Genomic DNA, 25,786 nt, shown 5'->3' with positions numbered 1-25,786 from the left:
TCACTCTCAGGGTGACCCCTCCCAGGAAAAGGGGGTACATCACACATAGCTCAGGCTCTTATTAAGGGGGTGGGAAACTTCGAGGCAAACTCTTGTCCTGTTACTTGGCTCACGATTCTTGGCGTGTCTGGGTGGCTCAGTTAAGTAAGCGTCTGCCTTTGGCTCAGGTCATGATCTCCCGGTCCTGGGATTAAGTCCCATGTCAGGCTCTGTGCTCAGTAGGGAGCCTGCTTCTCCCTCTCGCTCTGACTCTCCCCTCTGCTTGTTCTCTCTCCCAAATAAATAAATAAAAACGTTTAAAAAAATTGGTTCAGGATTCTTGTTCTGTTCCTTTCCCTAGAGCATTTTTCCTATCTCAGGGGACTGGGTTAGGAAACTCGTTCTGGTCGGGTGGTGTGGCAGCCTGCATTCATTGTTCATTGATCTTTCTGATGGTATCACAGTCTCTTTTTATTGGAGCACCGGTGTCTTGTGGTTTTGTTTGTACGTGTGTTCTTATGTTTCAAGTTTTTAGGTAGATTCTACTTTGTTAATATGTAGTGTAATATTAGTTTCAGGGGTAGAATTTAGTGATTCATCACTTACATACAACACCCAGTGCTCACCACAAGCACCCTCCTTACTGCCCATCCCCTGCCCACCTCCTCTCCAGCAGCAGTTTGTTCTCTGTAGTTAAGAAGCACCAGTGGTGGGTGCCTGGGTGGCTCAGTGGGCTACGCCGTTGCCTTCGGCTTGGGTCATGATCTCCGGGTCCTGGGATCGAGTCCCGCATCGGGCTCTCTGCTCAGCGGGGAGACTGCTTCCCTCTCTCTCTCTCTGCCTGCTGCTCTGTCTACTTGTGATCTCTCTCTGTCAAATAAATAAATAAAATCTTTAAAAAAAAAAAAAAGAAGAAGCACCAGTGGTTTTTAATAAACTTGCTGAATTTGACAGGGCAGGTAATCATTTTCTTTGACAAAACTTACTCCACATTCCTGTTGTTCATAGAGTCCTTTGTTATGTCCCGGGCTTATGTTCTAGTGATACACAATGACCACTTACTCCATGCCTAGCACAATTTTTGGAGCTAAACAGCTCTAAACAAAACAATAATGTAGCACTAAACAAACCAGGCAAAGTCCTTGCTCTCAAGGATTCTATACTGAAGGATAGAAACATGAAAAAAGAAAATAAATAACTAGGTAGAAACAAACAGGTGAGTAGAGAAATAATGTCCGCTAGGTGATATGTGCTCAGAAGGACAAAAGTGGGGTAAGGTGGCCAAGGGATAAGGGAGCCTGGGGGCTGCTCCTTGACGTAAGGAGATCAGGGAAGGCCTCTGATGAGGTGATAGTTTCAGCCAAGGTCTGAAAGAAGGGAGAGATCCAGCCAGGGGTATCTGGAGAAATGCATCCTAGACAGAGGAACAGCAGGTTTAAGAGCCCCGAGGTGCGAGTGTAACTTGGCCTTGACAAGGAGCCTGTGTGGCTGGAGTGGAGTGGGAGGGAAAGAGTCGTCGGAGGAAGAGCAGCGAAGCAGTGGGGCCCAGGTCAGGTTGCTGCTTAAAGCCCAGGTAGGACCCCTGGAGCGTGTTTTATTCTAAGTGAGATGGGGGATGCCCTGGAGAGTCAGAGCAGAGGGTGAATGAGCTGACGTCTCTTTTGAAAGGCTTTGTCTGGTTGCTGTGGGAGAATAGACTGGCGGGGCGGTTGTGGGGGGCGAGGGGGTCGGAGGGAAGTGGAGAGCAAGGCAGGCAGTGTGACGTAAGACAGGCCTGTTAGGAAGGTCCTGCCCTGATCAGTACAGTCTAGGGGGGATGATGGCTTGGATTAGGGTCCTAGGGTGTGTAGCCAGAAAGCAATGGATTCTGGACATATTTGAAGGTAGAGTCAAATTCTGATTCTCCCTGTAGAAATGTTTGATTTCTCTGGACTTAACCTTTAGGTCACATGAGTTCGAGGGCATCAGTGGACACATGATAGTAATCCCTGGTGAAATTCTAAAACTGTCTGAGCAGAGGATGAAAACACAGTGTCCCCTAGAAGCCACTTGTGTTCCCTAAGTAAGCCGTGCTAACTGATAACAGTTCTTTGTTTTCTTTAAGCTCTGCCTTGTCTTTCTTTCTTTCTTTCTTTTTTTTAAAGATTTTATTTATTTATTTGGGAGAGAGAGATTGAGAGAATGAGCAGGGGAGGGGCAGAGGGAGAAGCAGATGCCCCTCGGAGCAGGGAACCCGACATGGGACTTGATTCTAGGACACTGGGATCATGACCTGAGCTGAAGGCAGTTGTTGAACCAACTGAGCCACCCTGGTGCCCGTGCTGTGCTTTGTTTTTATTTAAGCTATAGCATCAGTACAAGTTGTAGAAATATAGAAAATAAATATAAATAATAGGAAAAAAACCCAAACCATCCATAGATGATTACTACATATAACGTTTTGATGTATATCAGGACAATTCATTTTTGCAAGGATTCTAGGCTAGATGGTCCGAAATATGCTACGGAGATACTGTGATGTTAGTACTACAGTTAGGCATTTAATACTTTCTCATGTGATCCCAAAACAGAAATTTGGGCTGGGTTACCTAGTAGGTATTTATAAGTATTAATAATGGATCAATGTTTACCAAGAGGGGCTGTTTTCAGTGGCGTTCCGGACAGCTGTTCTTTGTTATATTTTAACAGTTTGGACATAAGCGCCAGATACAGAAAAGATATGCCCGTCATATTTGCAGTGAATATTTGCAAGCTGGAATGTGTAGAAGTATTTAGAGAATTGGAACTATTGATTGAAGCTATCTTTCAAGTGGTTGAAATGTGAAAAATGGTTAATAAATTAAGCTATAACTGATATGGCACTTAAGATGGACGGGGTACTAGTCTAAGCATGTCATGTATTAACTCATTCGCACTTTCAGTAACCCTCAAAGGTAGGTATTGAAGCACAGAGAAGTCAAGTAACTTATCTGAGATCACACAGCTAGTAAATGGCAAAATCAGAGTTTGAATTTAGGCTGTCTAGCTCCAGTGTCTGTAATCTTTAATCCTTGTATCATACTGCCTATAAAAGATATAAGAAATAAGTCCTATATTTAGGTTATTAAAATTAATTAGACTTAATAGCAGTTTATTTTTTTAAAAAATTCAGCATAGAGGCACCTGGGTGACTCAGTGGGTTAAAGCCTCTGCCTTCAGCTCAGGTCATAATCCCAGGGTCCTGGGATCAAGCCCCACATCGAGCCCCACATCGGGCTCTCTGCTCAGCAGGGAGCCTGCTCCTCACCACCCCCCGCCTGCCCCTCTGCCTACTTGTGATCTCTCTCTGTCAAATAAATAAATAAAATCTTAAAAAAAAAAATTCAGGGGTGCCTGGGTGGCTCAGTGGGTTAAACCCTCTGCCATTGGCTTGGGTCATGATCCCAGGGTCCTGGGATCAAGCCCCACATCAGGCTTTCCACTCAGCGGAGAGCCTGCTTTTCTCTCTCTCTCTCTCTGCCTGCCTCTCTACCTACTTATGATCTCTGTCAAATAGATAAATAACATATTTTTTTAAAAATTTCAGTATGAACCTACAAACTGGTAGTGTGGTTGCCAGATTAGCTCATGCAGTCTTAGGTTCATTATTAAAACTGGATTAACCAGGTCATCTTTCAAATCCTCCCCCACTCCTTTACTCCAGGCCTTATTCTGTCTCTTGCCTTGACTATTACAATAGCTGCCTAGTTTATCCTGTTAGACTGATCTTTCATGAATGCAGCTCTTTTTTTGTTTGTTTGTTTTGTTTTAGATCTTTTTATTTATTAGAGAGAGAGTGTGTGAGCTCGTGGTGTGGGGAGGAGCAGAGGCAGAGGGAGAGAGAATTTGCATGGAGTCCAGTGTGGGGCTCTGTCTCGTGATGGTGAGATCACGCCCTGAGCCAAAACCAAGAGTTGAATGCTTAAGGGACCTCTCCCCAGGCCCCCCACAAATGCAGCTCTCATTGTGTGGCTCCCTTGCTGAAGTCCTTTTGTCCCAAGCATGTTGCTTCCCATGGCCACTTGTAGACATGTAGGATGTGTTGAGAAGAGTCTGTACAGCGGTGGTCTTTTTATTCCCCTTTTGAATGAGTTGGCCACATTTAAGAGATTGAGATATAAGTAGAGCATGATTTCCCCTTTTAGCCAGTATCCTGCCGGGCCCTGTTACTCATTGACATTCCTGGCCTGACCTCTTTGACATTTGCCTTTGTAACCTCTGGCATAAAGTCTGGGTTTCTTTCCTTGACTGCGGTGGCCAGATCTGGAGACAATTCCTTAGCTGTAGTTTGGTCAGTATAGGACATAGTCAGACCAGCAGCTTCATTGATTTTCCAGACATTCGTAAGGTTCCTTGCCTGGCTCCATCAATGTTGCACGCCCACGAAGGGAGAATAAGGATGACACAGTCCCTGGTCTCGGAGCCCCGAGCCCAGGAGAGGAGTACAAGCGTCGAGCAAGGGAGTGTGGGTGGGCGCCATGGCGGGAGCTCCCACGCGGCTTCGGGCGCCGCACTGTGTTGCGGGGCATGGGGGGGGGCTGTCTGAAGAGGCATGAGAGGACCGGCCTCTCCGTGAGAGATGGTCTCATGGCAGCGAGGCGGAGGCCACCCAGAGGAAGGGGAGAAGCTGAGAGCGCACTCATACACTCGTTCCTCAGACACGGCCACCCGAGCCTATGTGCCTGCTGGCGGGTCACGCCGCTCCGTCCTGTGGGGCAAAGCTTCCCAGATGCAGTGATGTATTGTCCCTCTCTCCTTCTGTCTCCCTCCCTCCTTCTTTCTTTCCTTCCAAAAACAGTTATTTTATATCCTTTACGCACCAGACACCGTTCAGAGTTTGAAGAGACAGCAGTTAAAAGCATCTGCAAATGAAAAGCCGCGTTTCTGGCATCATGGAGTCTACATTCTAGTAGAAAGGTCAGGCAGTAACGAAGTGGTTAAGTGTGCTTAAAAAGAAAGAAAGAAAGAAAAGGAGCTGTCCAAAGATGGAATGATTGCCTGGGGAAGAAAGACATGTCCTGTCTGTTGTTCTAGGTGTTTGAACAGGAGTGGAGTGGCTACTCGGAAGGCACTTTCTGCAGAGAGCGGGAGGTTGGGTCACAGGGTCTCTCAGACCTTTTCCACCTGGAGAATCTTTCTGTGCTAGGTCGGCTCCTAATGTTTGAGGTTTGCATATTGAAAAGACATGAATTTGTGCTTCTGGGAAAAATAATCGAAGCCCAGTCATGCCATAGAAGCCCCGAGGAAGAAGTGGAGATGTGGACAGCCCAAGGGTTTAAGGCAGGGGACCAGAAGTGGTTGGGAGGAAGCTGCTTAAACGTACTCTTCCCATTGTCCTTTCCATCGGGAGTGGGCAAACGGTAGTCCACAGGCCCCCTGCCTGTTGTTGTAACTCAAATTGATTACAAATTTACAACGATTAGAAATTTACAACGATTTACATCGTTGAAAACAGCGATGTCGAGCACTTACACATTGGGTATGGCTGCTCCATGCGAAAGTGGCAGAATTGAGTAGTTGGTACAGACCCCAACTTCAGTCTTAAAAAATCCTAAACTATTTACTATCAAACTAAGCTGTCTCCTTCTGTAGATACTATCCTACTTTCCAAAGTTGAAGTATAATTAACACACAGCACGGTGTTAGTTTCGGGTGTACTGCGTATTGGCTCCGCCCTTCTACTCCGTGCTCCCCATGGTTGGTCCTGGCAGACTCCAAAGACAGAGCTTGCCGACCCCCTCCTTTCAGGGACTGTTGGGAAGAGGAAGTGTGAATCATGGTAGCTGTGTTGGGGGAAAGGGCAGGGCAGGTTTGATTATGTTCTATTTCAGACTTTCCTGGTCAGAAGAAGAGCCAGCCTCCGAGGTGCTAGATAGAGCCATTGGAAACCGGGTTCAAGAGCTTTGGCAGAAAGGAACCCTGAGTGTGCAGGAACTTGCGCTGGATCCTTCTAGTGTGAACTGGAACTGAGTTAGACGCTGGCAGGGGGCATGTTGGCATTAAAGGATGGGACTACCCTTCCCTCTGTTCACTTTCCTATGATTCCTGAGGTTTACTGTCAATCATTTCCTTCCCAGAACCCACCCTTGGGCACAGTCAGTCAGTTCTTCCGGCTTCCAGTGCAGCATGTGTCAAGTGGTAAACTGTGCACAGTAGGAGGACAGGAAGCAGGAGGATCGGTGCTGTGTGGTTGGTCTAGGACTGTCCAGGAGGCTGCTTTGTTCTTGTTTTATGATCGGTTCTCTTTTGTCCAAGGGCCAGGCAAGGGTCAGGTCGTGATAATCTCTCTAGCACTTGGCAAAATACTAGGTGCATCATAGATGTTCCATAGATGTCTACTTAAATAAATGAATTTTACCTGGATGAACTAGGGCATGTGGGAGGCACTGGGAAGAGAGGCATCTACCGCTTCCTTTTGGATGGTGTTGGAGGTAGCAAAGCATTTCTAACTCCGGTTATGCTTAGGGCCAAAAGATCAGAGAAAAGTGACATTCTGACCCCATTTTCAGTCAATATTCTTGTTTTCCCTGGGTGAAGAAGGGCTGATTTTGGTGAGAGGCTATTTATAGGAGGATTTTCCAGATGAAACTTAACCTTAGGTCTGCACAGGACTTTTCAGAATTCTTTAGCTGACTGTTTTTTGTTTTTTGCTGTGAGGTAGGTCAGGTTGGTATTTTATTTGCTCAGAGGAAGGTTGGAGCACAGAGATCACTGATTTGGCCAACAGGGTAACATTCTTAAAAGAATACTGATTATGGAAGTAGACTTGGGTTCAACATCTGGCCGTTGTCCTTGCTAGCCATGTGACCTTCGGAGGTCAGAAGTCCCAATCCCATAATGTTATTGTGAAGGCTGAGTAGAATAGTAGTGATAGCTCCTGTTGGTTGTGACTTATGCACAGGGCATTCTGCTAAGCCCCTTATATCTCCTGGGATTACCATAGTTTATGGAAGGGAAAGTCTCCGAGAGGTAATTTGTTTAAGAAAAAGTAAGTGGTAGATCTGGGATTCTTAGAGAAAGCATGTATGTTATATATATTATTAATTATTTAATATATTGTCTGTAGCACAATAGTGCTCCACTGGGGTTGTCCTCTGCATCTTTTTGTTACTGGTCTGTGTATAATCAGAACTCCTCACTTTGTAAAAATGCTTAAGAGTTTTCAGGAAGGTGATTCTACACAATGGGAAGAATCCTGAAGAGACAGTCAGGAGAATCAAGTCCTTACCTTTATTGAGTTGCTAGAGAAACCACAGTATTTACCTCTGAGTCTCAGTTTGCTCATTTTTAAAATAAGGGGATTGGGCCAAATGGGTGGTTTTATTATAAATCAAAGCAGTGGAACTCTTTATTGTCATGTGGGGGAACCCAGTACGTTAAGGAATTGCTTTGGTTGATGAAGTGAATGAAGGAGCCTGAAGCTTGGCCCGCTCAGATCTTCTCCCTTGTTGTCTTTGCCCTGGATGACCTCTGAGGGGATTCGCTGAGCCCAGTTGGAAAACCAGCGGACTAAATGATCTTTGAACTATATTTTGGCTCTGAAATCCCATTCTAAGGAGTGGAAGAAGATCCAGATTTTCTTTTTCCCCTTTTTTCCAACATGTGGTCCAATAACTAGAGCTAGAAGAAAGCCTATGAGTGATGTGGGTTTTTTGGTATTTAGGCCCCATTTCCATGCATAGACCTGAAAGCCAGAAGGGGCAGATTTCGAGCAGGGAAAAGCCCCGGGAGGGAGACACTGCAGGTGGCCCTGGGCTTGGGATGAGGTCATTCAGAGCATCACCGCAGGACCTGATACCCCTGCGGCTGTATCTGCTCTTGGCAATTGGTTTTGCCTTTGTAATCCATGAGTAGCCTGTTGACATCATTTTTATTATTTTGTGTTAATGGTTAGTGGCAAAAGGCTAAATCATTTAATAATTGGGGGGCTTCTTCAGCCATTCATTCATCACATTTTAAGCATTAATTATGTGCTAGGCTTCCTGCTGGGTACTCAGGATACCGTTTGAATAAGGAACAAGTTGGAGAGACCAAAGGGGTCGATACCACTTGAATCCCGCATTGTGTGCTGTGACGGGACCAGTACAGCGCACTCACTGGAAGAGGGAGGAAGAGAGGCCCCTATCGGGCCTGCGATTTAGGGAGGGAGGTGCTCCAGGATCTTCCAGGAGGAGGTAATTGTCTAAGGTGGGATTTGGAGACCCGCGAGAGATGACCAGTCAAGCTAGTGAAGGACCGAAGGGGAGGGAGGGCGAGGTTTGTGGGCTGCAGGAGTCACGCGGACTTCGGAGAGGAGCGAAAGGAGGCGCAGGGCCGGGGCCTTCGGGGCTTCCCAGGCTTCCCTGGGGACTTTGGTCTTTGAAAGGGTTTTGAGCTCGCGACGTGTAAGAGCTCCTTTTTGCGTCGCCAGTAAGTATTTTCTAGATAGTTATTGGGATTATCATTTTTAGTTCTTGTGCTCTGCTGTCTGGTTCCTGTCCGAGTTTTGACCAGAACATGTAAAACTGGAACTAAAAGCAAAATGAATAAACAAGCAATAGGATTCCTGGATTCTGCTAATTCAGAATTAGAATTTGTAGACAGGCTGTACTAAAAGTAACATTTCTCTCTTCTGGAAAAGGAAATTTGTTTATGAAAACTATAGTGTAAGTGAGAGTTGCTGAGGGAGATGTTTTAAGTTTGGGGTAAGCTTTTTAAAAAAAATTTTTTTAAAAATTATTTTATTTTTTAAAAAATATTTTATTTATTCATTTGACAGACAGAGGTCACAAGTAGGCAGAGAGGCAGGCAGAGAAAGAGGGGGAAGCAGGCACCCCGCTGAGCAGAGAGCCCCATGCGGGGCTTGATCCCGAACCCTGGGATCATGACCTGAGCCAAAGGCAGAGGCTTTAACCCACTGAGCCACCCAGGTGCCCCTGTTTTGTTTTTTAAACAGCTTTATTGAGACCTAATTTACATATCAAAGTTTATCTTTTAAAAGTGTACAATGTAATGGCTTTCTAGCATATTTATGAGGATGAGCTGATTCAATGTACTTAGTAGAAACATCATGTATCATTTGTTTTCTAGTAAGTTATGCCAGTACAGATCCTTATAAAAATCAGTATGGCCCGTATTTATTCAGCTCCCATTTCCTTCACCCTGTGTGTACACTGGTCAGGTGTTTTGTTTTGTGTTTTTACCGGACTTCTAGGCAAAAGGCCAAAAGCAAGTGGCACTTGAAGTAGGAAAAGTAGACGGGAAGAAGGGAAAAGGTTTTTTTCTTATAAAAATATATAAATAAAAACAAATATATTTAAAAATAAAAAATATATTAAAAATAAAAAATTCTTATAAAATATATAAATTTTTTTAAAAGTTCCATTTTTGAGAGTGAGGAAGCATATAAACTAGAAAGAGAAAGGAGACCAAAAGAAGCACAGAGAAGGAGCAAGGAAATATGGACCCAGGAAGCAGAGTGGTGGAGAGGGAGAACCAGCCAGGGGGAGGGCAGGGTCCCGGAGGCGGAGCCGGGGGACAGAGGCAGGGAGGCCCTGTACCTCCAGCACCTTCCCTGCCTTGCCAGGTTGTTGTTTTTTTTTTTAGGACTGTGCATGGGCTCCATCTGGTGGCCGGTAGCTTACAGTGCGGCCAGGGAGCAGGATCTTGGGGTGGCTTTTGGCATTCCCTCAAGTCTTTCTCTTTGGTCCTGGGTTTTCTTGTGGGATCACTGTTGAGTCAGTCCTTCGCTTCTGAGTGGTAGCTGCTTTTCTGTTGCAGCTCAGACAGTGTTCCCTCCCTCCTTCTGCCTAGTCTTAAATCTAATCTCATCAGACCATCACCCCACACACACCCTTAGCCCGGCTGTCGCCTTCTGACGCCCCAGCCCCTGAAGTGCCTCTGAGTTCTCAGTGACTTTAGCTTTTTATTTAATGTCACTCTTTCTAGCTCTGGTCCTGTTAATTTGTGGTGCTTTCGAGGTACAGTTCTCTGGTCTTTGCAGTGCCTTTGCCTCGTGGTTATTTCTCTCTTTCCAGGGATCTTCCTAGCCCATCCCTGTTCCTAGCAGTCCCATGATCATGGTCATCTATGACCAAAAACTTTAGGATTTTTATTTTATTTTATTTTTTTAATTAAGACTCTCTTGGGTGGTGCCTGGGTGGCTCAGCTGGTTAAGCATCTGCTTTCAGCCCAGGTCTGGGATCGAGCCCTCTGTCAGGTGCTTCTCCCTTTCCCCCTGCCTGCCACTTCCCCTTGCTTGTGCATGCTTTTTGTCAAATAAATAAAATCTTAGAAAAGACTATCTTGGGGGGCACCTGGCTGGCTTAGTTGGTGAAGCATGCAATTCTTGACCCTGAGGTTGCAAGTTGGAGCCCCGTGTGGGCATAGAGATTATTTACAAAAACAAAATATTTTTATTTTTTTTATTTTTTTTTTTTTTTAATTTTATTTATTCCTTTGGCAGAGACAGATCAGAAGTAGGCAGAGAGGAAGGCAGAGAGAGGAGGAAGCAGGTCTCTGCCCCGCCGAGCAGAGAGCCCCATGCGGGACTCGATCCCAGGACCCTGAGATCATGACCCGAGCCGAAGGCAGAGGCCCCAACCCACTGAGCCACCCAGGCGCCCCAACAAAAACAAAATATTTTTAAAAAGGAAAAAGGCTATTTTAGAGTATTTTTTGGTTCACAGATGAAGTGATGGGGAGAGATTTCCCATATGCTTCTGCCTGTCTGCCTTCCCCATTACCAGTACTCCTCACCAGAGCCTGTGTATGTTACGACCAACAAACCTACACTCACATGCTGTAATCCCCCAAGTCTAGTTGTGTTATGGGTCACTCTTGCTGGAGCACATCCAGTGGGTTCGGACACAAGCATAATATGTGTCCACCGTTACCGTGTCCGGTAGAGTAGTGTCACTGCCCTAAACGTCCTTTGCCACCTATTCCTACCTTGGTTTTTGGCAGTTCTCCATTACTGCAACCCCTGGGTCATTTCAGCTCCTAGAGATAGCTCCCTCTCTGACGACCGTCTCCCGTCTTTCAAGGTCACTGCTTCTAGTACCCCGACTCCAGTGGTCCTTGCGTCCTTTGTTGGTATGTTCAGTTCATCTGGTCCGATGGCATTTTCACTGCTCACGTGTTCTCGTCCCTCTCTACTGAGCGAGCGCATGTTCTCTTGCCCGTGCCTGCAGTTCTGGGGCCTTCTCTTGCTTCCTTATCTTCATGGAGCTCCAGCAGGGTTCCGTCCAGCTCGGTCTCCTCTGTGCCTTCCTCTGGTCGGTGAGTAAGATACGGAAATACAGCCTTGCCGATGGCATTCACTTTAAATCCTAACGGTGAATTTAAGTGGGCCCGTAAGGCTGCCTGGACGTCTTGCACTGTTTCCCGCTCACCCGGCTGACCAGATCTGAAACTGGAGATGCTTCTTCCCCCACTGCCACTTCGAGATGATGGCCTTGCTTTCTTCATCAGTGAAGACACACAGCCACCTGAAGAGAACCTGGCTGGACTCCTACCGCCACACCCGCCTTCCCACCTGCCCACGAGCACACGCGCGCGTCCTCTGCCTGCCTGTCAGCGCGCATGCGCTGTTCTCCAGCGCTGCTGCTGGTACCTAATGCCGCGGCCCCGTTTGCTCTCTCCTACCCAAGAACGTTGTTCTAGAATGTTTTCCCCTTTCAGAACTTGTCCAACTTTCTCTTTTTTCCTGGATCATACTCTTTATCAATATACCAACATACTTTTTGTTCTATCTTAAAAAAAAAAAACAAAAAAGCCTGAATACCACTTTTTCTGTCAGTGGCCTCCTGCCTATTATGCTCTGCTTATTTACGTATTCATTTTTATTTTTACTTGCTCTGCTTTTAACAGAATTCAGAAATCATCTAATATTTGTTGTCTCTAATTCATCACCTTATTGTGTCTCTTAACCTCGTTCTGATAGAACTTTCGCTTTCATCACTTCACAGTGCTGCTCTTGGCAGGGGGACTTCCAAGTTGGGAAATTCTGGTCTGGTCGGGGCTTCTTTTCACTTGAGCCATTAGCTTCCCTCGACAGAACTGAGCGCGCTTCTTCCTTGAAAGGCTTCCTTTGCTGGGCCTCCGTGGGCCTGTATTCTCTCCAGTGTTCCTCACCTCACAGCTTTGTCCTGGGTCTTTGCTGCTTCCTCTACATTTCCACCCGTAAAAAATATTGGCCACCTCGGGGCTAAGACTTCGGACTTCTTGATTTCTCTGTGTTCACTCATTCCTTGACCGTCTCACCAGATCACGGCTTTCTCAGCCGTCCATTCATTCTTGACTCACAGATTGGTACAGTCACCGCGTTCTCTCCTCAAATCCAGCCTTGTATATTCCGACAGCCTTTGAATGTCTCCATTTGGATGACTAATTCATATTTCATAAATAATATGTCCCAAACCAAATTCCTCATCTTCCTTCTCAGACTGCTCCATCCGGTCATCCCTGTTTGAATTGATAACAGCTCAGTCCTACAAAATCAGACTAAAACCCTTGGAGTCTCATTCTTTTTGTTTTTTTTTTTTGTTGTTTTTTTTAAGAGCTTTTATTCTATTTTTAAGACTTAATTATTTATTTAGAGAGAGCATGGAGGGGCTGAGCCCGGAGCCTGGCTTGATCTCACAACCTTGAGGTCATGACCTGAACTGACTGAAACCTAGAGTTGGATGCACAGCGGACCGCACGCTCCCCCCCCCCCACCCCCCCCCAGCGTGGGCCTTCAGAGTCATTCTTAATCCCTTGTCTCACACCTCATGTGCAGCCTAAGAGCAGGTGCTGTGATTCTCCTTTCCTTTAAAGTGACCGGAGTTGGACCACTTCTTACCATGTGGCTGTGGGCCGGGCCACAGCTGCCTTTTGCCTGGATTACTGTTCTCACCCTTAACCGCTGTGGTCTGTTTTGAGCACAGCAGTCATGGCAATCTGTGTCTTGTTTCACAGATCCTCTGTCTCTGTTTTTTGTTATTGAGGTGTAACATAGGATCTACAAACCTTAAGTTATATAGCTCAATGACAGGAACCTGCCATCCCTAATGACCCTTCTAGTCATGGTCTCCCCAGAGGTAGCCACAATCACCATGGATTAGTTTTTGCCTGTTTTTCAACTACGTTTAAGTGAAACAATATAGTCCAGATTAATCACTTTAAAGCCGCGTCAGAATATGTTACTCTTCTGCTCAGATGATGGACGGGTCTCCATTTCATAGATGAGAAATCAAAGTCCTCTCTGGGGCCTACAAGGTATATGGTTGTATTCAGATGATCTATTTGTTTCCTTGTGTGAATTCTGGGATATTATATCTTTCAAGCAATTGGTCCATTTCATCTAGGTTGTAACATTTGTGGGTATACAGTTGTTCATAATCCTTTATTATCCTTTTACTGTCCATGGGATCTGTAGTGCTGTCCCCTCTTTAACTGTTGGTACTAATAATTTCTGGTGTTTTTTTTTCCCCCTTCATTAGCCTGGCTAGAGGCTTACTGATTTTGTTGCTCTCTTCAAAGAGTCAGTTGATTACTGCTTCAATTTTACTTTTCTTTAGTTTACTTTTTTTTTCTTTTTTAAAAGATTTTATTTATTTACTCATCAGAGAGAAAGCAGCATGCACAAGCAGGGGAAGTGGCAGGCAGAGCAGGCAGAGGGAGAAGCAGGCTCCCGGCTGAGCAAAGAGCCCAATGTGGGACTTGATCCCAGGATTCTGGGATCATGACCTGAGCTGAAGGCAGACACTCAACAGACCGAGCCACCCAGGCGTTCCTACTTTTTTTTTTTTTTTAATAGATTTTATTTATTTGACAGAGAGAGACAGTGAGAGAGGGAATACAAGCAGGGGGAATAGGAAAAGGAGAAGCAGACTCTTCACTGAGCAAGGAGCCCAACGTGGGCCTTGATTCCAGGACCCCAGAATCATGATCTGAGCCAAAGGCAGGTGCTTAACTGACCAAGCCACCCACATGCCCCACTGTTCCGTTTACTTTGGTTTTAATTTGCTTTTCTTTTTCTGTTTGCTGAGGATGGAAGCTTAGCTTATTGCTTGTAGATCTTTTTTCTTTCCTGATATATGCATGCCTCTAAACTTTGCTTTTGGTATACCCCACAAATCTTGATAAAAGTTGTATTTTCATTCAGTTCAAAATATTTAAAATTTCTCAAGATTTCTTCTTTGATCCATGTATTATTTAGAAATGTATTGTTTAATCTGCAAATATTTGGGTATTTTTCAGCTGTCTTTCTGGTACTAGCTTAATTCCATGATGGTCTGATAGTACACAGGATATCATTTCTGTTTTGTTCAAGTTGTTAATTGTGTTTTATGGCCCAGAATGTGGTCTCTCTTGGTGAATGTTCCATCTGAACTTGAGAATGTGTACTCTGCTGTTGCTGGAGGAAATAGTCTACACACGTGTATCATATCCAGTTGATTGATGGTGGTGTTGACTTCAGCTCTGTCCCTGCTGATCTTCTGCCTGCCAGGTCTGTCCATTTCTGACAGGGGAGTACCGAAGGCTTCAGCTGTAGTAGTGGATTCATCTGTTTCTCTTTGCAATTCTGTAAGTTCATGCCTCATCTATTTTGATGCTCCATTGTTAGGTGCATATACATTAAGGATTGTTATGGCTTCTTGGAAAATTTAGACTCTTCTATCATGATGTTTTTACCCTGATAAATTCACTTGCTCTAAAATCTGCTGTCTGAAATGAATGAAGCTACTCCAACTTCCTTTGGATTAGTTAGCATGGCGGATCCTTCTCCGTCCCTTTACTTTTAATCATTAAAAGTAAATTAAATTGTAAATCAATTACAATCAATATTTTAAGCATGATTTTCTAAAAAAGATTAGTTTATTTTAGAGACCCTGAGATTATGAACTGAGTTGAAATCAAGAGTCACATACATGCTTAACCTACTGAGCAGCCCAGCAGCCCCTAGTCATTATGTATCTTTTTTAAAATTTTTAGTGGATAAGCACTGAGTAGGGCTTCATATTGTTGATTCACTGTATCATACATTTGAAACTAATATAATGCTGTACACTAATTATACTGGAATTAAAAGAAATTATTGGGGCACCTGGGTGGCTCATTCGGTAGAGTGCATGACTGTTGTTGATCTTGGGTTGTGAGTTAGAGTATCACCTTAGGTGCTGAGATTACTTAAAGATAAAATCTTTAAAAAAAATTTTTAAGTAGGTTTTTGTAAATGTATAGTTGGGTCCTGATTTTTTTAATCTACTCTGACCAATTCTTTTTTATAATTGGTTTATTTTGACTGTTGATGTTTAGAGTGATTATATGCTCTTTGTTTTTGTTCCATTTTGTCTTTTTTTCCTGCCTTTTGTGGCTTTAGTTGGGCATTTTTATGGATCCAGTTTCTGTCCTTAGCATATTAATTAAACATTTTTTTTTTAGTGTTTGACCTTCAGTTTGCAATGTGCATTTATAGTAGTACAAGTATCTTATAATTATTTCTACTTCCTCTTGGGTCCCTTTCACTGCTTTATTAATTTTATTTATACATAAGCTGTAACCATTGAATACATTGTTGCTTTTTTTTTTTTTTAAAGATTTTATTTATTTATGAGAGAGACAGAAAAAGAGCACACAAGCAGGGGGAACAGCAGAGGGAGAGGGAGAAGCAGGGAGCCCCATGTGGGGCTCGATCCCAGGACCCTGGGATAATGACCTAAGCTGAAGGCAGATGCTTAACCGACTAAGCCACCCAGGCGCCCTCATGGTTGCTCGTCTTTTCTACAAACTGTTACCTGTTAGATCAATTAAGAGTAAGAAAAATTAAAAGTGCTATTTTACTTTCACTTTAATGTTCTTCCTTTCTTTATGTGATCTGAATTTTTAATTTAACTGAAGAACTCTTTTTTAACATTTTTTTAAATTTTTTTTTTAAGATTTTATTTATTTATTTGACAGAGAGAGAGATCACAAATAGGCAGAGAGACAGACAGAGAGAGAGATGAGGAGAAGCAGGCTCCCTGCTGAGCAGAGAGCCCAATGCGGGACTCGATCCCAGGACCCTGAGATCATGACCTGAGCCGAAGGCAGAGGCTTAACCCACTGAGCCACCCAGGCACCCCTCTTTTAACATTTTTAACGAGGTAGGTCTACTGGCAGCAGATCTCAATTTTTATTTGTGTGAGGTCTTTATTTTTTTCTTCATCTTTGAAGTGGTATAAGAATTTTTTTTCCACATTTGTAGGGGACAGAATTGTAGATTGGTGGTGTTCTTTTCCTCTGTCGACATTGGTAAATATTTCACTCCACTCTTTTCTGGCTTACATGACTTCTGAGAAGTCAGATGTAATGCTAGTCTTTGTTCCTCTATAGATAAGGTAGTTTTTTTCCCCTTGGCTTCTTTCAAGATTTTTTCTTTGTCTTTGATATTATGCAGTGTGAATTTGCTATGTCTAGGTGTTGATTTTTGTTTTACTTTTTGACATTTATCCTGCTTGGTGTTATTTGGAAATTCTCAGTCATTATTGCCTCAAATTTTTTCTAATTCTGTTATTCCCATTAAATGTTATAAACTTTGTAGTTGTCCTACACTTACTGGATGTTCTGGTTTTTGTTGTTGTTTTTTTTAAGTAATTTTTCTCTTTACTTTACAGGTTTAGAAGTTTCTATTGACATACCCTCAAGCCCAGAGGTTCTTTACCCAGCTCTGTTAGTGTACTAATGAGATAATCAAAGGCATTCTTCATTTGTTACAGTGTTTTTGATTTCTAATATTTTTTTTGGTTCCTAGAATTTCCATTTCTGTTCTTGTATGAGGTCTACTTTTTCCATTAGAGCCCTTGTTGTATTAATCATTGTTTTAAATTTTTGGTAATTCCAAAATCTCTGCCATATCTGAGTCTGGTTCTGATGCTTGCTGTGTTTCTTCAAACCGTGTTTTTTGCCTTTTAGTATGCCTTGTAATTTTTTGATGAAAGCAGGACATGATGTCCTGGATAAAAATGACTGAGGTAAGTAGGCCTTTGCTGGCGGTCCTCTCCCCTTCTCCCCTCAAACTCTCCTGCCCCTTAGGTGGTACAGGATAGCTAGAGGGAGCCGGGAGTTGGGTATTTCCTTTTGCCCAGGCTCTGGTTTCAAAATACCTGTTTTAATCCTCCCCTGCTGGGTGCACGAGGGAGTTTCCTCTCATCCTCACTGTGAGAGCCTCTTACGGCTTCTGGAGGTAAAGCTCATCAAGCGGGCTGTGCTGTTTCCCTCAAGACTGACACTCCCTCTTGCTCTTGGCTCGCGGAGCTGTCCTCGCTGAGCTTCCAGCAAGTTGTCAGTCCTAGTTCAGGTTTGCCGGCTCTCATGCCAGTTCCCGTGGGCATTCGTGAATTTCTGTTGTGTTAAATTAGGACTCCCTGCGTCTACTTGTCTAAGTTTTGGATCAGTCATTTTTGTGACCTCATTTCTCTCATGGAGCTAAGAAGAGTTGTGAATTTTCAGTCTGTTCTGCTTTTTATATGTTAAGACACAGTGAGGACTTCCTTACATGCTGGGCTAGAAACTGGAGGTCTGCCATACCTTCTCTCTGCTTTTTACTGCCGTAAGATAGTTTTGTTTTTTTTTTAATTGTTATTTATTATTTATGTGTAACATAAAATCTATCATATGTACCATTTATAGTTCAGTAGTGTTAAGTATGTATTCACATTGTTGTACAGACCAATCTCTGGAACATTTTTTATCTTGCATGACTGAAATTCCTTACTTGTTAAATAACAGTCCCATTTCCACCTCCCCCAGCCTATGGCAATTACCATTCTACTGCATTTATGTGAACTGGAATATTCTAGGTACGTCATGAGTGAAACATACAGTATTTGTCTTTTGTGATTGAATTATTTCACTTAGCACAGTGTCCTCAAGCTTGATCCAGGTTGTACCAGGTGACAGAATCGCCCTTTTTTTTTTTTTTAAAGATTTTATTTATTTATTTATTTGACAGACAGAGATCACAGTAGGCAGAGAGCTAGGCAGAGAGAGAGAGAGAGAGGAGGAAGCAGGCTCCCCGCTGAGCAGAGAGCCCGATGCGGGGCTGATCCCAGGACTCTGGGATCATGACCTGAGCCATAGGTAGAGGCTCAACCTACTGAGCCACCCAGGCACCCCAAGAATTGCCTTTTTTAAGACGAATATTTCACTGTAGCATATGCTACATTTTGTGTTTCCATCCATCCTCCGATGGACACTTTGGGCTGCTTCCACTTCTTCGCCATTGTAAATAGTGCTTTCATGAACACAGGCATTCAGATATCTCTTCAAGATCCTGTTTTGAATTTTTTTTGTACTTCTACCCAGAAGTGAAATTGCTGGGTCATGTGGTAATTCTTTTTTTAATCTTTAGAAGAGCTGCCATGCTGTTTTCCAATAAGTTTTACCATTTTATTTTTGCACCAACAGTGTACAAGGCTTCCAGTTTCTCCATATTCTCACCGACACTGGTTTTGGGGATAGTAGCCGTCCTGATGGGTGTGAAGTGATCTCCCATTGTGATTTTGATTTGCATTTCCCTCATGTCAGTGAGGTTGAGTATCTTTTCATATGCTTGTAGGCCATATTATCTTTGGAGCAATGTCTTTTCAAGTCCTTTGCCCATCTTTAAATCATGTTACTTTTTTTTTTGTTAAGTTGTAGGAGTTCTTTATATATACTCTGCTTACTAATGCCTTATCAGGCATGTGATTAATAGTTACTCTTAACAAGTTCTAAATTTAGTTATAATTACTCTGTCCTCTTCCCTCAAACTACAACTTTTTAAGAACACATTTTAGTTCAGTTCCACTTTGGTTTTATCCTGCCCTACCCCTCCTATCCCCAGTTAATTTTTGTTTACTGTTTAACTGAACCAGTCCTTGTGTGGGTTAATTTCTTTGCTTTCCTGGAGTGCGTGGGTGGCTCATTTGGTTAAGTGTCTGTCTTCAGCCCAGGTCATGATCTCAGGGTCCTGGGATCCAACCCTGGGTCGGACTCCCTGCTCAGTGGGGAGTCTGCTTCTTCCCCTCTGACTCCCCACACCCCCCACCACTCACTCTCATGTGCTGTCTCTCTCAAATAAAATCTTTTTTTTTTAATTTATTAATTTGACAGACAGAGATCATAATTAGGCAGAGAGGCAGGAAGGGAAGCAGGCTCCCTGCTGAGCAGGAGCCCGATGCGGGGCTCGATCCCAGGACCCTGGGACCATGACCTGAGCAGAAGGCAGAGGCTTTAACCCACTGAGCCACCCAGGCGCCCCTCAAATAAAATCTTAAAAAAACTTTTTGCTTTCCATTCCTTCTTGCATATCATGCCTGCCTTAAGTGATCAATTTCTATATTCACTTTTTTTTTTTTAGATTTTTTTTGAGAGGACATGTCCAAGAGCAGGGGGTGGGGCTGAGAGAGAGGGAGAAGCAGATTCCCCGTTTGAGCATGGCACCCAAAGTGGGGCTTGATCCCACGACCTGAGCCAAAATAAAGAGTCCGACATGACACTTAATTGACTGAGCCGCCCAGGTGCCCCAGTTTCTATACTTTGAAGTACATCCATAAATAGCTTTTTCAGTGAAGGTCTATTAATAATAAACACTTGGGTTTTTATTTTCCTTTTTTATTGTTGTTGTTCTGAAAGGGTTTCTAATTGTATCTTGTTTCATACTTTGCCTTGGTATTTTCTTCTAGGTTACGATTATTTTCCTTTTTGTTACTTCTCTTCTCTTGGTGGTATCCTGTTGTAGCCTTACTTACGTGTCTAGGTGCAGATTTAACTTTACTACCCTGCTTGGTTGGGACTTTACTTCCCGAGTGTAAGGCTTCCCATCTTTCATCAACTCTTGAAGATACCGGTAGTTCTTCAAACATTACATCACCTTCATTCTCTCTGTTCCTTCCTTTTGGGTCGCACATGAAAAACTTCCTCATTTTTAGACATCTTTATTTTACTCCCCATCTATTAACCTTTCTTTCTTGTCTTTCCTTCCTTTCTTCTTCAAGTAGGCTTAATGCCCAGCATGGAGCTGAATAGGGGGCTTGAACTCAGGAAGCTGAGATCAAGACCTGAGCTGAAATCAAGAGTCAGGTGCTTAACCGACTGAGCCACCCAGGTGCCACATGAGACTTTCTTTCACAAAATCTTTTTAAGTTTGTGCTGCCCTTTGTAATCTTGTATCTCTTCTCAAGCACTGTACTCTCTTCATTTGCACTGAATTTGCTATTTTTCTTTCCATTTGTTAGTGATTCTTTTTGGTTAATTTAAAAATCTTCTGATCTTAGTTAATGCCATCTCTTTCTAATCTGGTTTGGATGCCTTCCTTTTTTTTTTTTTTTAAACTCAACACTAGAATGTGCTTAATTTAGGGTCTCTATCTTATGAACTTTTGTTCTTATTGGTATAAATATCCTTTGTTCAGTCATAGTAAAAGAGCGGTCCTTATGGTTTTTTGTGGGTTTTTTAAAGATTTTTGAGAGAAAGCAGTAGAGAGAGAGAGCATAAGTGGGGTGCAGAGAGAGAGGGAGAAGCAGGCTCCCCGCTGAGCAGGGAGTGTGACTCTGGGCTTGATCCCAGGACCCAAAGGATCATGGCCTCAGCCAAAGGCAGATGCTTAACTGACGGAGCCACCCAGGTGCCCGTCTTTGTAATTTAGAATTGTAAACCCAGGGTTCAGCAGGACTTTATCTGTGGAACTCTTGTGTGACCTGAGTAGAGGGTGTATCTCTCCAGAGTATTTCTGTTTACCTCTGGTAGGTTTCCCAGGGATTTTACCAGGCTGAGACCATTTTAGGTTAGATTGTCAGCAAGGACAAGTTGATACTAGACCACTCAAGGCAATCTAAATTTGAACTCAGAACTCAAGTGAAGGCACGACCCAAATTATAAATTCTCTAGGGATACAACCCTTTCTTTCTCCTCTCCCAGAGCCTAGGTCCTATTATCTCCCTAATGTCAGTGAGGTGATTTTCTTTTTCACTAATCTATTTTTTCTTTTTAAAGATTTTATTTATTTGACAGAGAGATCACAAGTAGGCAGAGAGGCAGGCAGAGAGAGAGGGGGAAGCAGGCTCCCTGCTGAGCAGAGAGCCCCATATGGGGCTCGATCCCTGAGATCATGACCCGAGCCGAAGGCAGAGGCTTCACCCACTGAGCCACCCAGGCGCCCCATTCACTAATCTATTTGTTCCCTGAAGCTGTCATAGTTCTTGATAATCTTACGATTATTTACTGCTTCGTTACCAAGAGGTTTCTACACATTATCTCAAACAGTAATGGGGAGAGATATGGTAAGGATCATTATACCCATTTTACAACTCAGTAAAACTGAAGCTGTTTACTTAGTGATTTGCAGAAACGTAAGGACAGTCCTGGGATTAGGTAGGTGGCACACGGTAAAGATGAGAAATAAGGCATCCCTCTCCTCTGTATTTTTGCCATGTGGCCATGGGTAACATTCTTCATTAGGATTAAACTAGATAATCACCTCAGTACTGGTCATTCCTGCGGGATTATTAAAATTCATTCAACACACTTGAGCACCTGCTATGTTCTAGGCACAAGAATTAAAAGAACGGGGGGCTGAAGTACAGATGTTAGATCTGCTGCCTGACATGCTTTCTGCTTTTCCTTCTGTAGACTGATAATGGTCTCCAGCTGCCAAAGAAGGCTGTGGACACCAAGAGAAAGGTAACCATTTCTCGTCCCCGCGAGTGGAACTGGATGCCTCTCGGGGCGCACAGCAGCTGGCAGCAGGCATGGCTGAACTTACAAGCTACAAGGATACCGCCTCCAGCCGCCACCTGCGGTTTAAGTTACAGAGTCTAAGCCGCCGTCTCGATGAGCTGGAGGAAGCCACGAAAAACCTCCAGAAAGCAGAGGATGAGCTCCTGGACCTCCAGGACAAGGTGATTCAGGCGGAAGGCAGCAACTCCAGCATGCTGGCGGAGATCGAAGTGCTGCGCCAGCGAGTGCTGAGAATCGAGGGCAAAGATGAGGAAATCAAGAGAGCGGAGGACCTGTGTCGGCTGATGAAGGAGAAGCTGGAAGAGGAGGAAAACCTCACGCGGGAGCTGAAGTCCGAGATCGAGCGGCTTCAGAAGCGAATGGCCGAGCTGGAGAAGCTGGAGGAGGCCTTCGGCAGGAGCAAGAATGACTGCACCCAGCTCTGTCTGAGTCTGAATGAGGAGAGGAACCTGACCAAGAAGATCTCCTCCGAGCTGGAAATGCTCAGGATCAAAGTGAAAGAACTGGAATGTTCCGAGGACCGCCTGGATAAAACGGAGCAGAATTTAGTGTCCGAGTTAGAAAAGCTAAAGTCGTTGACTCTGAGCTTTGTGAGTGAGAGAAAATACTTGAATGAAAAGGAGAAAGAAAACGAGAAGCTGATCAGAGAGCTCACCCAGAAACTGGAGCAGAACAAAAAGATGCACCGAGATTATACCAGGAACGCTTCTAATCTTCTGGAAAGGAACGACCTGCGGATTGAGGACGGGGTCTGCCCCACGCCGCCCTGCAAAGAATCCAGGAGGAAGGGTGCTCTGGACTATCTCAAGCAGGTCGAGAACGAAGCCAGAAACAAATCCGAAAACGAGAAGAACCGGAATCAGGAAGACAACAAAGTGAAAGACCTTAACCAAGAGATCGAGAAACTTAAGACACAGATCAAACATTTTGAATTTTTGGAAGAAGAGCTTAAGAAAATGAGGGCCAAAAATAATGACCTTCAGGATAATTACCTAAGTGAACAAAATAAGAACAAACTCTTGGCCAGCCAGCTGGAGGAGATAAAGCTACAGATCAAGAAACAGAAGGAGTTAGAGAACGGGGAGGTGGAAGGGGCGGAGGCTTTCCTGCCCAGCAAAGGCAGGCACGAGAGGACGAAGTTGAGAGGCCACGGGACTGAGGCGCCTGTGTCCAAGCACACGGCCCGGGAACTGTCCCCTCAGCACAAGCGGGAGAGGCATCGCAACAGGGAGTTTGTGCTCAACAATGACTGTTCTCTGGGCTGCAGGCAGGTCTCCTCTCCTAGCTTCGCCAACAGGAGGGCCGCCAAAGCTTCCAACGCGGGGGCGGCTGCGGACAGCGGGGCTCAGGAGACGAGGAGGACCGAGGAGCGATACGCGTCGGGCTCTTCTCAGAGCGAAGGCAGGAAGGCCAGGGAGCAGCCGTCGGTGCTGAGCCGCTACCCGCCCGCGGCGCAGGAGCACAGCAAGGTTTGGAAGGGCGCTCCCAAGCCAGGAGCGGAGAGTGGGTTGAAGGGAAAAGTGGAGAAGACAACACGAACGTTCAGTGACAATACCACCCATGGCGCTGTTCCCAGTGACGTACCAGGTAGAGGTGACAAGGCTTCTGACACCTCCGCGGAGGCCCCCTTTGGCAAGAGGGGGCAGGGAGCCGGCAACGGAAGTCCGTTAAATCAGGCTGCGGACTGCGGCAGCCCGAAGGGGATCGGATCCCTGGCCTCGTCTCGGAGATCTTCCTCAGAAGGGCTCTGCAAGGGCAAAAAGGCTGCCAGCGGCCCAGAGGCGGATAGCAGTGCCCCAAATTCTAAGCCTCCACTCTTATCAAAATATCCCTATAGCTCCAGAAGCCAAGAGAACATCCTTCAGGGCTTCTCAACCCCAAATAAAGAAGGCATCGATCAAGCCGTTGTGATGGAAGACAGCAGTCAGCACGAGGCCCTGAGGTGCCGCGTCATCCGATCCGGCGGCAGAGAGAAGGCGGACTCCGATGACGACGGGGATGCGGCCTCTCTGGTTACTGCCAAGTTGGTAAACACAACCATCACGCCGGAGCCGGAGCCCAGGCACCAGCCCAGCTCGAGGGAAAAAGCCAAATCGCGAGGAGGACTTAGAACCTCCCTGTTTGAGAATGATAAAGATGTCGGGACAGAAAATGAATCCGAGAAGCCCGTCAGAGCCTCCGCCAATGCCGTCGAGTTCCCAGATGCCAACGGTGCTGGGGTCAAAAGCCAACGGCCCTTCAGCCCCAGAGAGGCCTTGCGGTCCAGAGCCATCATCAAACCCGTCATCATTGATAAGGATGTGAAAAAAATTATGGGGGGATCTGGAACCGAGGCCGCCACGGAGAAGCAGAAATCCACCTCGAAACCAGGCCCCAACAAGGTGACGAGCAGCATCACCATTTACCCCTCTGACAGCAGCAGCCCGCGACCCAGCCCGGGCGAGGCCCCCCGGGAGAGGCACACGTCCACCAGCAACATCCAGGTGGGGCCGGCAGAGCTCACGGCGCTCGGCAACCACGTCAGCTCCCCCTTCGAGCTCTCCATTCACAAACACGACATCGCCCTGCAGTTCGCTGAAGCAGAAAGGACGGCAGATGGGCCCCCGAAGAACAGGCCAGAAACCGTGGTGTCTCGGAGCAGCATTATAATCAAGCCCTCGGATCCCTCGGAGAGAAACAGCCACGCAGCGCCAGCGGAGACAATCCGGTGGAAAAACCACAGCGCCCCTTCCGAAGCGGGCTCTGCGGACGCCAGGCACGTCACGGTGCGCAACGCCTGGAAGAGCAGGCGGGACTTGAACTCCTCAGAGGACCCCCCAGCCCGAGGAGGGAGAAGTGCGGAAGCTGCCAACGCCTACACCCAGAGGGCCGCCACGGACTGCTCGGACCTCGGGCAGCCCAGGTCGCACGTCTGTGAGCAGGGCACTCAGAGGGCAGGAAATTCCGGGGACGCCCCCGAGCTCGCCTCCAGAAGGACCCAGAGTAGCCTCACCGTGTCCGAGGTGCTCAGTCGTCGGAATCGGGCGGGAGATGCCGCCACTGGGGCAGCCTGGAACCACGCGGCCGGCGCGGTGAGCCCCCCCACCCCACTTTCCCTCCCCCTCCCCTCCTGGCGCTTTCCTTTTCTCTGGCCAGCGTGACTCAGGATTATGGGGCCTCCTGAGAATCGGGGGGTTTGGCCTTGAGAAGGAGGAAGTACGTTGCAGAAGGTATTTGGGCAGGGAGCAGCTTGAGTTTCCCAAACCCTTTTCCCAGTTTGTCTCTTCTGTACTCAAGGCCACACAAAAGGAAGAGATCTGGCCTCCTTCCCCTGGGTTTGCCAGAGTAGCCAAAGGAACTCCCCTTAAAGCCCCACAGAGCAGCATCTAGAAGCCCAGGAAGCTGCGGCCGGAGAGGAGAGCCAGGAGAGGGTCTCCCCAGCGGAGCCCGGCCGGCTGCTGGCACGCGCGGCACGAGCACGAGCGCTTTTCCTGGGCCTGCTGACACTCCTGTGCCCTCGGGTCACTCTCTTTTGCCCCAGACACGCGTCTAAGTCATCGTATCCTCCGTCTTGAGGGCAGCGCTGGCACAGTAGGCTCGTTCCAGGAGCGAGAAAGCACAACCGCCGCCTCATGTGAGGGTCGGAGCGTCAGGTGAAGGGGCGGCCTCTGCGAGTGTCTGGATCCGGAGCCTGCGAGGATGCAGGACGTTTTGGACGCAGATGTTGTTTCCTTTTTAGAGGGCACGTGACGGTGCGCTAACGCGAAATGCCCTGCAAGCCCTCACTGAGCGTCTGACAGCGCACCTCCCCACCGTCTCAGTCTCTCCAGGAGCCCCGCGGGCAGGTGTTAGCCCCGTTTTTTAGATCTAGAAATGGAGAGTCAGAGACCCAAAGTGCCTTACCTAAGGCCGCCTGAGTGAATTACCGGAAGAGCTGAGATGTGAATCGAAGGTTCCGGTTTCTGAATCACGCACTTTCTACCCTGCCAGCTTGAAACTTGCTCACTCATACTTGAGTTCTTCGATCTGCATTTGCTCGAAGGACCAATGAGAACACTGAAAAGGCAGAGTTTTGGTACAAGAGGAG

The 25,786-nt window shown here is 45.8% G+C and overlaps 2 protein-coding genes across 3 annotated transcripts in view; both read left to right on the top strand.

Annotated features, from left to right (window-relative positions):
• Window positions 1-25,786, top strand: part of HTR1D (5-hydroxytryptamine receptor 1D) — a 181,662-nt gene that overhangs the window by 108,598 nt on the left and 47,278 nt on the right. The gene's annotated exons all lie outside the window — the stretch shown is intronic.
• LUZP1 (leucine zipper protein 1) overlaps window positions 1-25,786 on the top strand; it is a 96,977-nt gene that overhangs the window by 66,837 nt on the left and 4,354 nt on the right. The window contains exons 1-2 of one of the 2 annotated variants that reach the window (XM_082684577.1): window positions 14,319-14,547; window positions 21,613-24,791. In XM_082684577.1, the coding sequence (XP_082540703.1) occupies window positions 21,732-24,791 (3,060 nt within the window). In that variant the 5' untranslated portion in view covers window positions 14,319-14,547; window positions 21,613-21,731. Of the gene's footprint in view, window positions 1-14,318; window positions 14,548-21,612; window positions 24,792-25,786 lie in introns of those variants that run through there. The other variant, XM_082684576.1, reaches the window with a different exon arrangement.

The sequence above is a fragment of the Mustela nivalis genome (genome assembly GCF_964662115.1).
Source record: "Mustela nivalis genome assembly, chromosome: 10".
In the NCBI taxonomy this organism is placed as follows: domain Eukaryota; kingdom Metazoa; phylum Chordata; class Mammalia; order Carnivora; family Mustelidae; genus Mustela; species Mustela nivalis.
Note: the sequence above shows the minus strand (reverse complement) of the source record. Positions and strands in the feature narration are given on the sequence as shown.